Below are 16233 nucleotides of genomic sequence, written 5' to 3' on the forward strand. Positions count from 1 at the left end.
TTATACTATAGCACTTTGGGTCTGTATCAGGCTCTGCAACCCTTTACCTGCCAGGTACTGTTCACAGAAGCCCATTCCCGCTGTTGCTATATAGAGATAGGGCAGCATGGAAGTCACCCAGGGCATTCACGGCTATGAAGCCAGCCCTTTGTCCCACACCGAGCAGCAGGACACTGTGACTGGGAACTGCAGCACAGTCCACACAACCTTTAAGGTATAAGTGCACTCTAGCAGCTTTTTATGCATTGAGTTATCTCACAATTGAGTGTGTCAGCTGTTGCAGACATGAGATCCAATTTAATTTCTTACACCTTTGGACCCTACATTGATGCACTCTACTCATTCCATTGGCAGGGCTGCAAGAGCATGGCCATGTTTATTCAACAATGCTTACACCCAGTGCCTAGCACAGTGCCTGGCACACAAAAGGCATTCACTAAATACTGGCTGAGTAAACAGGGAATAACTGATAACGGAATATGGTCTGGTCTTTCTTCAAGCCCCTTTCTCCTGGGATAAGGCATTATTTCAAAATCCTACCAATATTTTTAAGAAACAAATTAATCAGAAGGTAGGCAACCAACTAAGTACCAACAATGCAATATGACCAGTGAGTTAACAAACTAGGCAATTTTAAATGGTAGGAATCTCTTAAGTATCTTCTCTGTTGCAGATATAATTTAATTTTCAAAAAATAAAGTGTTATAAATAACCATGGCCTACACACGCTGACCATTTAGAAGCCCACTGTATACACACTCTGGCTGGACTAGAATCTCAGTTCTTACACTTACTTATCAGCTATTTGACCTTGGACAAGTCACTTAATCTCTCTAAGCTTCAGATTTAAACCTCCAAAGTAAGATAATAACACCTAACTTACCAGGATGATATGAGGAGATAATACTTGTGAAGTGCCTACCTTAGTGCTCCCAGTGCAAGTATTATTTCATCCAATGTGCTCAGTTCTTACCATTTGATACTAGAAAAGAGGTAGTACCTATTTTAATAGAATTAAATATGACATAAATGAAAGCAAAGGTCAGTACTCAAAAATATCAGTACAATTATCATTTTTTACTTTCTGAAAGTAATTACTGCACTATTAGTGATAAAAACAAAACACCTAGGATCAGTCAACAAAACCAAAATATGTGGAATTAAGCTGCAGGCTCTAAAACATTTTGGCGTGATGAAAAAAAAAACAAAAAAACAAAAAAACCACACAAACTCATGTTTGGTAGTTTGTTTTTTTTTAAATCTAATTTCATCTGTGAAAGACTCTCTCTAAGAATAAGAGGAGAGAGAACCAGAATCATTTACAAAGGCTGTTTTCTCCACATAAAGGCATCTGTTCCATGCCAGCAATTTCCACCTGGAAAAAAAATGGGACTTTGGAAATATCTGCATTCGTGGTTGATGGTCACACATCTCAAGAGGCTACAACAACTGTCCAGCTGCAAGCATGGCCTGGTTGCTGCTCCTATCAGCTGATCTCTCTCTCTCTTTCTCTTTCTCTCTCTCTCTTTTCCCTCTTTCCTCTCTTCCTTCTTCCCTTTGTCTCTGTGTCTCAGAAATTTGGGAAATTGTGGTATTTTTGTACTCTAAACAGTAACTTTTCTAAGTGCAGTGAAAGGTTTTGATAGTTTTCCATTTGTACTTTAGTATCATTCCCCGCTGCAATTGGTGTGGCTGACCCTGTTCATGTAGAAAATTCCTATGTGGTAGGGTTTGAAGAACTTCAGGAGAGTAGTAAGCCCTGGAATAGTGAAGCCTTGAAGAAAATCTAGGTTCAGACCTTGCCCCATCATGTGCACACCAAGCACATGGGCAAGAAAGTAGAACTCTTTCTTGGGCAAGAAAGTAGAACTCTAAGAGTGACTTATGAAATGAGCTCACTCACAACTCGATATTAAGACAATATGGAAACCTCATTCCATCAAGGCCTCCCTTGAGGCCCCACACACTGCTGTCTAAAATTGTCCAGTCACTTGCATTAAGAAACTGAAGACTGCACTGCCGAAACTGTCTCTTCAAATAAAAAGGTTTCCTGAAGAAAAAACAGTGAGACTCATTACCACTTCCGCATTCTGAGCCACGGCATCTCAGGCTGAGATGGACCTGCCTCACTGTTCAGTACCATCTGTGGTTCTGAAGCTGATTCATCAGGCAGTAGAGCAGCTGGAATCCCACACAATGTCAGAGAAAAGACCAGACTGGATGGGGAGGAATGTCGGGAGAAGGGTTCTGGAGGAAGAGTGCTCAGCCTGGAGATCTGTCCAGAAAGCAGATACGCGTATCCAAAGGAAGAGAGGAGGGAAAGGAAGAAGAGGGAGACCCTGGCAACTAAGGGACAACCAGAGGGAATCTGGTAGGGAAAATCTGGAAACCACTACAGTGGTTTTTAGCCTTGTTTGGACCCTCGATCAAAGAAATTGTTCGATTTCATAAAAATGTCCATATACATAAACTTTTGCTTATAATTTCAAGAAGCTTATCCTTTATTAAAGCCAATTTATGAACTTCAGGGTAAGAAAATAAAATAAAAAGTTACAGTGTGCATCTATGAAGATCCAAGTGGCTTGATCACTTCATAGTTCGCCTAAAGATGGCGTGTTTTCCAAAAGCAATGGCAACAAAAGCCAAAACTGACAAATGGGATCTAATTAAACTAAAGAGCTTCTGCACAGCAAAAGAAACTACCATCAGAGTGAATAGGCAACCTACAGAATGGGAGAAAATTTCTGCAATCTATCCATCTGACAAAGGGCTAATATCCAGAATCTACAAGGAACTTAAACAAATTTACAAGAAAAAAACAACCCCATCAAAAAGTGTGTGAAGCATATCAACAGATACTTCTCAAAATAAGACATTTATGCAGACAACAAACATGAAAACAAGCTCATCCATCATCACTGGTCATTAGAGAAATGCAAATCAAAACCACAGTGAGATACCATCTCACACCAGTTAGAATGGTGATCATTAAAAGTCAGGAAACAACAGATGCTGGAGAGGATGTGGAGAAATAGGAACACTTGTACACCATTGGTGGAAGTATAAATCAGTTCAACCACTGTGGAAGACAATGTGGCGATTCCTCAAGGGTCTAGAACCAGAAATACCATTTGACCCAGCAATCCCATTACTGGGTATATACCCAAAGGATTATAAGTCATTCTACTATAAAGACACATGCACACGTATGTTTACTGCAGCACTGTTCACAATAGCAAAGACTTGGAACCAACGCAAACGCCCATCAATGATAGACTGGATAAAGAAAATGTGGCACATATCTACCATGGAATACTATGCAGCCATAAAAAAGAATGGGTTCATGTCCTTTGCAGGGACATGGATGAAGGTGGAAACCATCATTCTCAGCAAACTATCACAAGATCAGGAAACCAAACACTGCATGTTTTGCCTCATAAGTGGGAGCTGAACAATGGCAACACATGGACACAGGGAGAGGAACATCACACACTGGGGCCTATCACAGGGTGGGGGGCTATGGGAGGGATAGCATTAGGAGAAATACCTAATGTAGATGACAGGTTGATGGGTGCCATGGCACATGTATACCTATGTAACAAACCTGCGTGTTCTGCACATATATCCCAGAACTTAAAGTATAATAAAAATAAAAATAAAAGATGGGGTGTTTCATTTGGAGCTGGAGGTGGGGATGGGGGTGGATTTTGCTTTTGTTTTATTGTATTTTTTTTAGTTGCCAAAACTTACAAGCCAAAATGTAACAGCAATAAATTGTGCATTCTATGACAAGAGAACACAATGAAAGCGACCAAGGTGGAAAGAGGTTGAGAAAAAAACCAACATGCTGTTGGAACCAAAGATTTCACTTTAGTCTCAGCAGTGAAATGTTTCAGGACAGTTTTAAGTAAATCACTTGAGTTCAAGAAATGAGCTCTCAATAACTATTTAGCAAAGCATTAAAAAGTATCCCAACTGTTCCAGACTCCCACTTTCAAGGGGCTTACAAACCAGCAGAGAAGTCTGAATTGCATGGATGATAGCAGAGTTGGATGTGGTAAACTCTATCTTTGGGGAAGAAGCGTCATCAAAGTGTCACTAGAGGCTTAGGAGAGGACAAAGTGAGCCAAGCTTGGCTTCCCTGCAGAAAGAGCTTAGGTGTTCAAACGTGAAGCAACCCAGGGTCTTAGAGAAGGCTGAGAGAGAGAGGTCCAGGAAAGGCCTGGCAAAGCAGGGCGTCATTTGTCTTCAACATCCTCATATCCCCCAGTGTCCATCAGGGCCGGATTGTCTATTAAGGATTTGCTGAATAAAGAAGCAGCCAAAGAGAGACTACTGGGGTTTAGAGAAGAAAGTGAGGAACACTTTTATAGTCATCAAGTCAGACGCCGAGAAAAAGCAACCCTTTACTGAAGGTTGTCCTTCACACGTACCAGGTCATCTTCATGACCACACTATGAGGTCATGCCATTATTATCCAGATGAGAATTATTTCTACATGAAAAGGGTAGCTAAAGGAGATAAGTGGTAAAGCACTGGGGAGTTAGGTCTCTTCATCACTATACTCGACTGCCTTCTGGCAGGGAAGAGCAGCATCACTTCCCCCTGGAAGGGTCCAGAGGCCCAGACCAGTCAACCTGGGTGACACGAGCACAAGATTTGCAAAACGACTCAGAGTACCAAAGGATATACAGCAAAAAGGATCCTTCCACCACTACTTCCTGGCCCTGCTTTCTTCCCTAATAGCAAGCACTATTGTCAGATTCTTGTATATACTTGCACAAGTAGAATTCTATGCATTTTTTTGTACAAATGTAGCATTCTACAGACATTCTTCTGCTCCTTGCTTTGCTCATTTAATGATATATCTCAGGAAGAATTCTGTATCAACACACATAAATGTTTCATTCTTTAAAAAAAGATTTTTTTTATGCTTAATAATTAGTCCTTATCAAGCATAATTCACTACAGAGGCAGAAAAATCTTAAAAAGTCCAATTCTGGCAGATTTTAGAACAAAATCACAAACTCCAAATATGGTTAAAGTTCAAAACATAAAAAGAATTACCACCATGTTTTTAAATTAAATGTTATCAGACAAAACAAGATAAAGACCTTGAAATAATATTATCTTAATGAACTATATCCTGAAAGTCCTCACCCAGGTATATTTTTTTGTTGTTTCTTCCAATAACTAAAATCTCTCACATAGGGGACAACTAAGAGTGAGCAACAAGGATTTAACGCTCTTTAACATGTTAAAGAAATTCTTTTACTTTCCCAAAACAACTCTTCCATTTGAAAAAAAAAAAAAAAGGATGGCTCAGCATATGATAGTTTTTAGTTTACTATCTGTTGATTGTAAAATGGACAGACATTTCTATTAAACTCAGTAGATCTTAATCACTTTTTGTTATTTTCATTTAAAGTAGATTTGAAAAATATCATTGGGCCGGGGCATGGTGGCTCACGCTTGTAACCCCAGCACTTTGGGAGGCCAAGGCAGGAGGATCACTAGGTCAGGAGATCGAGATCATCCTGGCTAACACGGTGAAACCCTGTCTCCACTAAAAAATACAAAAAACTAGCCAGGCGTGGGGGCGGGCGCCTGTAGTCCCAAGTACTTGGGAGGCTGAGGCAGGAGAATGGCGTGAACATGGGTGGCGGAGCTTGCAGTGAGCTGAGATCGCGCCACTGCACTCCAGCCTGGGCCACAGGCGAGACTCCGCCTCAAAAAAGAAAAAAATATATCATTACATGAAAAAGTACTTGGTCTACAGACAGAGCTTGGGGTACTGAACAAATGAATCTACCTTCAAAAGCACCTTTAAATAACCACGCTCCCTCTTCCCACAAGAGGACTGAACCCAAGTCTGAGGCCTGCTGGTTTACAAGCACTGCTTTCATCAGCCACTCCTTAACTCCATATGCTGTCATCTCTACCTTCTCTCCTTCTTACCATGTTAGGATTAAAAGACGTTTTATACATTATTCTACAAACAGAATTCCAATGTTTGAAATGTATAAAGCAGAGTGCACTGGTCAAAGGGGAAGTTAAGGGTCCCAGAACCAGCCCACCTGACCACTTTGTATGCTCCTGCATGGCCCAAGGGCACCTGCAAAACAGAAACTCAAAGAACAGTTTGAAATCCATGGAAAGAGGCAAAACACATGAGGGAGCCAAGTCCTAAAGTGGTAAATAACAGATCTTTTATGTAACAACCGCGTTTTAAGGAACACCCACCACTTGACAGCCCTGTCACCAGCTCCCAAAGGCAGCTGGGACCACCAGAAGCCCTGGGACCGAGGTCTGCAAATTCTGAGGCTCTTCTCTAGAAGCTGTGAATCTATGAGTCTGGGGTAGGGTAGCAAAGCTGCCTCTAAACAAATACCTGAAGTGATTCCCAGCTTCTGACAAGTTAAGAGCACTTGATACTAAATCCAGGCTGGTATTAATAACTTCCCCCTCTCTAAATCCACTGCTCTATCCAAGTGCTAATTATTTTTCCTTTGCAATACCTCCTGCCCCTGCCTCTTCCTTCTCATCCCACAAACCTAACACTGGTCATCCTTCTGCAATATCTAAAACCTAAACTGCAGCAACAAGCTTCCTGCCTGGCCTTAGCCTCCAGGTTCTCCCCACCTCCAGTCCATCTGGCCCCTCACATTAGGACCAACTCTTTGCAAACACAACTGTTATTGGGTCCAGGGGTTCCCTTTGCCTAGCTCAATTTTTATTTTAACCTTGGTTTTATAAAGATCTATTTTACCATGGACTCCTCTGTTCAAAAGAAGTCCGGTTAGAAAATCAAATATATAAAGCAATTTCTTATAAAAGCAGAGCTATTCTGGTTTTATGGTGGTTAGGGGATGGAAGACCCTATGCCCAATCTGGGACCCCTCCATGCCACTTCTCAACCCTGAGGCACTCCACAGGACACAGCTGAAAAATGTCTGGTGAATTCAGAAGTTGAAGCTTAAATCAAAATGGATATTCAAGACATTTATGATCTTTCTGCTCTCATTTCCCATTCATCACCCAAGGGCCCTTTTTGCTGCAGCCACAGTATTAATTTATTCTCTCTCCACCCCTACTCCACCCCAATACTCCTCCAAAGGTCTTTTCCACATCTAGGCTTCTGCACTCCCTATTCCTACTGTATAACTTACTACAATCCTATTACAATAACTTTGCCTTGATGAATCCTACCTGTCTCAAGACAAGCTTAAATTCCAATTCACACCTGCCTCTAAAATCTCACTTGCTGTACCATTTAATTGGTAACTGATCAAGCTCCACCATCTCTGTAGCTATTTAATTTGTCCTGAGTGAATTTATCATTCAGTGGAAACTTAGCCGACTACGTGCTTGTGTCTACACCTAGCACACAGCTTTATACATAGAAGACATTTACTAAATATTTATCCATGTACTTCAGATTCACTCCCAAGAGTAAACATTTTACTTTTCTATCAGATGCTGTAAAAGGTGTTTTTACCATGGCTACCAAAACAGCATGTGACTTTCTTTGTAAATAGTCAAATCAGGTTTAATGGGTTGTTCATTTTATTGCTCTTCACCTATATTTTCCTCCAATATTTTATGCCTGCTCTCAAATCTCAAATCTTGAGCCAACTCAAATGTCAGGCACGTCAATGGAGACTGATTACATTAACTCTTCCTTTAGACATGAACTGACCTACCTAACTTTATTTAAACAAAAGGATGAGAATTCATTGTACACATTTGTTTCTCATCAGATGTCGAATGTGGACCTCATTTCTAAATAAATCTAGCTGAAGCGGAAAATGAAAATGTGTGATAGGTGAGCAAAGAAGCTGTGGAGTAAAGGACACTCCTTGTGTGACACATGATAAAAGTTACAGAATCCCAACAGTCACTTAAAAAGAACACTTTCACAGGAAAGGAGGGTTACTATGTCAGTCTGATAAACACCCAGTTCCAGTCCCAATATCATCTGCTGTTCTTCCCAGCTGTGTTTGCTCATCACTGTGTACATAACATATGCATAGACTCTGAAAATAAGCTATTAGTCGTCCGTGACCTGTCTTACGGTTCACATGCCGCTGTACCTGTACCTTGAGGTTAGGGAAAGGGGTGTAGTACTTCTAGTTTAAGCTAGTCTAATCAACTTCCCAAGACTGCATTTAAAGCACAGCTTGTATAATGCTTATAACCAGTGGGGATAACTTCCTAATTTCTGATTCTCCACTTGTCAACATTCATTTGAAATATTTTCCACAATACTGCTGTGCTATTTCCCTGGCACCATGATCTGTGCCAACCCTTTCAGGTACCATTATTGATCTGCTTTCCTAATATTAGTCTCTGGTCTCCTCACTAAGTGTTACTAGGTGGATTCTCCAAAAAGTCTAGTGGAAGAGTCCTCCCAGATACTCTTTATAATAACATCTCACAGCTAGTTCTCTCTATCTTAGTGCTCTAATTATCTCATCACATGGCCATGTCTAGCTTATTACTGTTTGACACTGTTTCCCCTCATATTATCAGTGGCCACCCATTTCTTGAGCTTCTTTAGACAAATTACCATTACTGCTGCTAATATTTTATCTAATATTTCTCTGACATAATATTCAACCCAATTAGTACCAACTAAGAGTTTGCTGTATATATACTCTTAAGAGATTCTCCTTTGTGGCAAATAACTTCAATTCGACTTCCCATTGAACTCTGAATACCAATGCAAAAATTTTCTACAACCTATGAAGCAACAGTGCTTCCTGTGGCATCCATTTCTAATGACAGATGAAAATATTACTTCTAAGCCAAACTAATCCCAGACATCTTAGTAAACAGTAAGAGGAAGTGCTCACCTTGATCAAACTAGAAGAATGCCAATAACTCTGAAGTTCAAAAGAAACCCTAGCCTGGGTTTACTATTTATAACCACCCAAATTAGAATCAAATCTCTAATAATGTCTATATTTTAATCACCTACAACAGTTTTACAAACTAAAGTACAAAATCAATAGGTAATAATTGAATTACTTAATTATTTTAGAAGCAATAGCAATTTCTTCAGACAAACAGAATTTTTCAGTCTTTCTTGAGATCTGTTTCCTAGCCAGATGATAATGTGCCCAAGTTCAATAAAATAAGCTGCTACCAGGTTCTCTCCAAAAAATGGCTTAAAGAGCTCATTTTCTAAATTTCCCAAGTGGAGTGAGTTCAAACTTTGAGACCAGGGCTATGGTGAATGCCTACTAACACAAGCAACCCCATCCACCTCAGCCTCCAGCCCCTCACTCCTACCTCCAGTCACTGAGTTCATCATCTTGTCCAGTAACTATGAGGGGAAAGCATAAAGGCAATTTTCCTTGGACAAGACCCAAACTCTTTAGTTCCCTCCTCACTACATAAAGAGATTTATTCCTACATAATTCACCTCTGAAAAAGAATCATAAAAACTAAAATTTCAGACAATCATCTAAGATTTAGGATGGCTATGGAAATAATGGCTCCCTAGTCCATAATGGCTCTTCCTTATGATGGAGAAGACTGGAATGATAGTAACATTCCACACTGATCCCTTTCCCAATTAGATTAAGATTTATAGTGTCACCCACCCCAATTCCTGAATTAAAAAAAAAAAAAAAAGGATTTTTTTTTTTTCACTCTCTTAACCCTGGGAAAGCCCCAAAGCCTACTTTCAGTATCACATATAGACTTGTCCGTATGAGAGTTGGGAAGCCTAAGAATCACCAACTCTGCCCTTTGCCTTCTGAGAAATTTGCCTGAGGGTTAGAATGCACCCCAGGCCACCCAACAAGTCAGTGATTGAACTGGAAAGGGAACCTCAGTTTGCCTATTAGTCAAGCGACTGCACACAGACACCAGGTCCTTTTTTTTTTTTTTTTCTTCTAATATGGAGAAAGCTTTACACTATGAAACTAGTTACAAACTCTTTTTTTCCAGGAGTAAAGGTGGTGTACAAGTCCTTTAACCTTAAGAGGTAACTAGGAAATTGAACCTGGCCAACTGGGAAATGCTGAGATCAAGATATAATGGAGTGACCAAGTAGGAAGGAACAAGACTCAAGAACTAAGAACTGGGCAGAAAATCACTCCAGCATACTGGATAAGTTCAACAACAAGAACAACAACAACAACAACAAAAAACAGATTAAATCCTCATGGCCTCAGTGCAGTGTAGAATTAAGGTATTCTGATGCGGGAACAGAATTTGGTAATAAAGAAGTCTGGATCAGGTGGTACAGAGGAATACAGACTGGCACACTCTCGTTGAGTATCCAAGGATATGTCAGCTAGAAGCCAACTCTGATTCCTAAGTGGGGGTGAAGAGGGGATAACTGAAAGAAAGCAGTGGATGAGTAGATACGGCCACTAAGGAGAATATGCAGCCAATTATTAAGAGAATAAGGTCCTAAGTAATTACTGAAGCTCAGGCACAAAGTAGGTCATTAATTTGGGGAATACAAAGAAACCTCAATTTTCTAAATTTGGGCGAAAGATCAAGCTAGAAGAGTAACTATGGCAAGAGTCTCAGAGCAATGGGCTGGGGTTCTTTGAAAGTAAGAAAGTGAAACACTGGTTAACCATTTACTTAAAAATCAGTGATGAGAATGTATGTGAAGGTTGGTTAAGGCCAGGCTCACAGTAGGTCTCTAGTATCTATCAATTCCTCTCCTCTCTCCCAAGACCAACAACTAAGTAGCAGGCCTCAAGAGCCCTGAGCACACTTAGAAGTGGTCTGTGCCCCAGGTGTTAAAAGATTAATGAACCCAGTCAATCACATTCCCCAAGGCACTTAGAGGTGCTTGGATTGCTAGAGACACAACGGGAAAACTTCACATATCTGTCCTCTGCATTCCTCTTCTACAAGATCTATATTCTAAAGGCCCTATTCATCCAAATAGTGATTTGCTTTAGAGGCCTTGATCAATATGAAACCTACCAAAACAAATGTCTGCTTTACTCCTTCCTGCATTACTTTATAAAGGTAATCACAATTAGAACTATTAAAGCAAATGATTTTAAGTTGGTATCTCTTGGTCGTTGAAAATATTAATAGTTATAGGCAACACTGACAGTTTTAAACTTTTTTGAACAAGCAAGTCTCACACTTTAAACATCAACCATGGGGCATTACTTAAGACCAGTAGTTCTGATGTAAGAGCCTGGACATGATTTCATCAAGTATGACCATTCCGAAAAGAGGCACAGGCATCTCCCCTGTTGGTGTCATGTAAGGTACTGTGGCTTCAAAAACAACCCTCATTAGAAGATCACATCCCAAGTGAAGGGATTATGTCTGTGAATAAACTTTTTGTACACTGATATGTGATTTAGCATCTTTTCTTAAAAGTGTCAGAGTCTGGTGCTATATTAGAGGAAACAGCCACATGATGCCCAGCTCTCTTTAAGATATGCCAGCACAACATGCCATACTGAACTGTTCTTTGGGCTTGAAATTGGAAACTGCCTTCCTTAAAAGCATTCTTCTTTGGTTGGTTCCATACATGTAATTGCCAATACTCACATTCAACACTGTTCTTTAAACTACCTCTTCTTTTGAGTTGGTGTTGTAGAAGAAACATTGCATTTGTTAATATCAAACATGCTAAGGTGTCACTATGCCTGCCTTCCCCTTTATTCGTTCTTGAAATATTTTGAGTTTATCTGTGACGAGTGTGTATAGCAATTCACATGTGAAGCCACAAACTTAGCTAATTGATCCTCAGCAGTGATCAGGTCTCACCCCAGGCAAATTACTATAGCCACAAGTCCACCAAACTGCAATCCAAGGTTGAGTCAATATTGAACCTTATCCAAATTTCATCAGTCTTCCTTCTAGTTTAATTCTCTCTGCCCATGTTTTATATGGATAGCGTTGCCATTCACTTTCTTGTTATAAGGACACAGTATTACTTTTATTATGATTATTTAAGACATCTTAAGAGTTTCCTTTTTAATTAAAATTAGATGATTTTAAAAGAACATGTCTTTCCTAGCAATGTCACTCGTAAAATGCATCCAATTTTTCTCTACGTGGTGCTTTCCCTGTCCATAAAACTTATTTGATTAGCAGTACTATAGAAGCTAAAGCTTTTGTATGCAGGCACTCAAGCATAATTTAATCATTTTATTTAAGCATGGAAAAGATTATTCTGAAAGCCCTGTTAGTAAAATATCCCTGATTAGTCTAAACTTACATTTGCAGGTATATTAAAGGTGAAATAAATCTCAGAATGCTCAGTATGCAAGGAACAGTGTTAACTTTGTTACAACAGTCCAGCAGTAAGTTAAAAATTATAGTATTAGAGAATGTAAGGAATAACTATCTGATTTTCAATACATGTATTTAAGCAGGTTACTTTAAAATAAATTTTATTTTGTGTGAACCCTTTTTTATTACCAGGATTTTCACCTATGGAAACCTCTTTTATAGTCAAACAAGATGAGATCTTAATTGCATACTACCATTTATCTGCTGAGGATAAAAGTGCCAACAAATGAAAATGCACATTAAGCAAGAGATTGTCAGAATAGAAATTTTTTTTTTATTTTTTTGTTTTTTTGTTTTTAAATAACCCACTCGCATTAACAAAAGACTGCAGTAGCTTCCAAATTATAGGTTGTTATTTTTAGTGGAAGTAGTTCAATATTCATATTGGAGCAGATGTAGCAGTTTAACAAAACAGCTCTTCAAATCCTGCACAAATTGAAAACAGGAAAACTGATTGCATTTTCTCTTATCACTTTCCTTTTCTGAATTGACACTTTTGGCCTTCTGAAAATTTACACATGGCTTTCATCTCAACGGCACCTGCTGATCAAATAGAAACCTAACATTTTCATGAAAATGGTATAAAGGACTAGTTTTGTTCTAAACACTGTACAGAGCATCAGTTGCCTACTTAATGGCAACAATTGCCATGTATAAGTCAAAGTCATAATAGATGTATATTTTCATAAATTTCTTTAACATAAAAATAGGTTGAGTCCCTTCTGGTTTTTTTTTTTTTTTTTTTTCATATTCACTCTCTGTGTGGTTCAAATTTCTTGGACTCAACGCCTGCCTAATACCTAGTTTTGTTATTTAAAGACTATGCAAAATGTGTGAAAGGGTAAATTACACCAAGATAACAAATACTTAGTATTTCTCTGCCTTTGCTTGAAATACACATATTTATCTATATAAGTTATTGTCTATGCATGCACATGAGTGTAAAATACATACATCTCACTTTGTATTCCACCCAGTAAAAGAAAACTGGAAACAAAAAGTCAGAGTCAGACCCTATTTTTGAAGGGACACTACACATTATTTTATGAGATATAGATTTAGCAGGTGCCTGGCTGTTTCAGTACCCCAGACTGGAAAAGAACGAATGTCACTCATGCAACAAACTGGTCACCTGAATAGTGACCGACTACTCACTGTAAATAACTCCAGGTAAAGGTAAATCTTGAAAATGGGCATCCTTCTATATAAAATATGCAAGATCAATGGCTAGCATGCTTTTCAGATTTTTAAACACGCTCCACATATTTCTGTGTAACACCCAATTCTGGGTAAAATTTAAGATGTTCCTGAGACATGCTATCCATTAGCTTCTTAGCCAAAAGAGCTCTACCCTTTTTGAAAGATTCCAGGCTGTCCTTTCCCATTTTGTCTGGGTGATAAGGTAACCTGAAGGCAGAAATGACATACAGTAATATATGTGCCATTCTGGCCAGTTGGTCTGTGAATTTCAGTGTTTCATCATGCTCACTGAGGCAACAGCAAACCTGAAATGTCAATATGTTCAGTCAATGGAAGTAAAATAATGGGACTCTATTGTCTTACCCAATCGATCTGCTGCTGTCAACAAGGAAACATGCCCCCCTGGCTTTAAACAAATTTTAATTAGGCTTTTAGTTACTGCATAATATCTGGCTATCTATGAAAACACCTATCTTGACAATGTGTAAGAGGCAAAACAATCACTTTTTCCACTTTTCTTCATTTTAAGAACCTTCTAAAGTTGATATTATAATGTTTCAAATACTTGTGAGTCAATAAGACATGTTTTCTCCTTTTTTTAAACTAGCTCCAACCAAAAGATTTCATGGTTCAAATCCAAAATACAAATCTACCTAACAGACTTGGAGTGATTTTTTTCTCCTCTAGCCTGAGTTGAACCATACTATAAAATCAACTAATTCCATATTAAAAGTAGGCTTCATTTGCTTTTCTTACTCATTCAAGTACCGTTAGCATCAATTCATCACGCATTTAAAACAAGTCACACAAAACCAAACATTAATGATCAACCCCAAAGCCTTTACCCTCTTTTCTCAGTTCATCAATCCTAAATGCAAGGGGTAAATGAAACTCCTGTTAAAATCAGGGAGGTACATGGTGCTGAGAAGGGTAGGGGGTTGTCAGGGGAGAGGAAATAAGACATTTTAAGTCATCCAAATTGCACCAAAGTTCTCTAGCCCTTCCTTCCACCAAAAGAGAGAGTCTCACCTTAAAATAAAAACGAACTAATCAAGTTGTTAAGCAGCTTTGTCTCTCCCTTCTTCATCTAAAGGCTTCAGCGTCCAGTCAATAAATAATCTATTGTTCCCCCTTTATCGAGTCTCTTTAAACCTATTCAGACTGGCAAAACTAAACCCAATTAAAGATAAGGCCCTCCGGTATTCTCACCTCCGTGAGTCCTGTCTGGGTAGCAGAGGTGATGGGAGATAGCGTCAGGGCCAGGGTAGATGCCTCCTCCTCACCCCACACAACAAAAGGCAGATTTCTCTTTCTCACTGTGCTAATCTTTAAATGTAAATTCTCTCCGCCAGCTAAGAGGAGCGACAGATAACATGTTACATCTTCACTTCTCCTGGTCTTATCGACTTCTGAATCATTTGGAAAGGGAGAGAGGGAGAGAGAAAAGCCGCCTCCCCACGCCCCCTTCCTCCTGGCCACCCCTCCTTCCTCCCTGCTCGCCTCCCTCCCCTGTTCACGGAGATTACCTTCTGGCAAAGGAGCGCGGGAGAGCGGCCGCGGCCGAGGCGGCACCCAGACCGCGGCTTTGTATTCATTAAACACACATTGGAGCTTATCAGAAGTAAAAGGCTTGTCAGGATGGCACATTGTGTGTGAGTGAGTGTGTGAGCGCAGGAGGGAGAGGAGAGAAGCCAACGTGCATCAGGGTGATTACAATATCAGCAGGGCCCAGATGGAGGCAGGAAAATAAACATAGGGTGCGTGTGAGACGGAGCGGGAGAGGGAGGAAAAGTGGGAGAGGGAGAGAGAGAGAGGAGAGAGAAAGGGACAGGCAGGAGGGAAGGAGAGACACAGGCAGGAGGGAAGGAGGGATGGAGGGGGCGGGGGCTCAGACCCCAGGATGGGGCCAGAAAGTGGGGAAGAGCTACCCTAAGGCTGTCTGGGAATGAGACAGGCTAGAAGTCCCCTGCATGCCCAAATCTGCCCCTACCACCCAAAAAAGGGAGGAATCCAGCAAACTGTATTTCCCTGCTCCAGGGCTAGGCTGGAACATGTTAGAGATTCTGTCAAGGTCAGAGGAGGAGCAAGAGCTCTCTTTTGGCAGAACCTAAGGAAACAGTCGCCATCTCACCTCCATCCAAATAGCCACAATTTGCAAAACAAACCTACTGAGTCTAGGAGCAGTTAAGCAGCCTTCCAGACCAACCTGAAGTCGGGAGTTCTTGTCCCTTTCTTTGCTGACCCCAATACTCCCAAATTCCAGCCCCTGCACACTCACACATGCAGAGATATAAAATAGCTCCTGTCCCTGAACTTTAATGTGTCCCAGCTGAAGACTCCTGCAGCCAGCATCATTGTGATAAGGAGGACCACATGTGATTGGTAGCTACAGGTGACTCTTAGAGACCTGCTCCACCTCCAGAAATTGTGTTGGGGGAGGGGGCTCCTTATGTGTGTATCTGAGAGTCTATTTTGGAGGTGGGAATCTGAAATTGAGGCAATCGATCTTGGCTTGAGCTGCCTCATGGCTCTTCACCCACCCAGAGCCAGAGAATCAATCAGAGAATAAGCACGGGCTAATGCTTGTCCGTCAGTCCAGAGTTCATCCCCCTCCCCAGCAGGGTCAGGAAGGAGACACACCTGAGTAGTCCCTTGGGAGCCCCTTTTCACTTTTAAATACACCCATCAGACAATGTGAACATCTGATCAGATCCTTAATGGAGCGCGGATAATACAGCAGAGGTT

General features: G+C 40.3%; 1 protein-coding gene across 1 annotated transcript in view; it reads right to left on the minus strand.

Annotated features, from left to right (window-relative positions):
• RUNX1T1 (RUNX1 partner transcriptional co-repressor 1) overlaps positions 1 to 15135 on the minus strand; it is a 136843-nt gene extending 121708 nt beyond the window's left edge. The window contains 3 exon segments of the mRNA XM_023222886.1: positions 14698 to 14754; positions 14757 to 14840; positions 15015 to 15135. Coding sequence (XP_023078654.1) covers positions 14698 to 14754; positions 14757 to 14840; positions 15015 to 15135 — 262 coding nt within the window.
• Between the last annotated feature and the right edge of the window lie 1098 nt (positions 15136 to 16233).

The sequence above is a fragment of the Piliocolobus tephrosceles genome, chromosome 7, assembly GCF_002776525.5.
Source record: "Piliocolobus tephrosceles isolate RC106 chromosome 7, ASM277652v3, whole genome shotgun sequence".
In the NCBI taxonomy this organism is placed as follows: Eukaryota; Metazoa; Chordata; class Mammalia; order Primates; family Cercopithecidae; genus Piliocolobus; species Piliocolobus tephrosceles.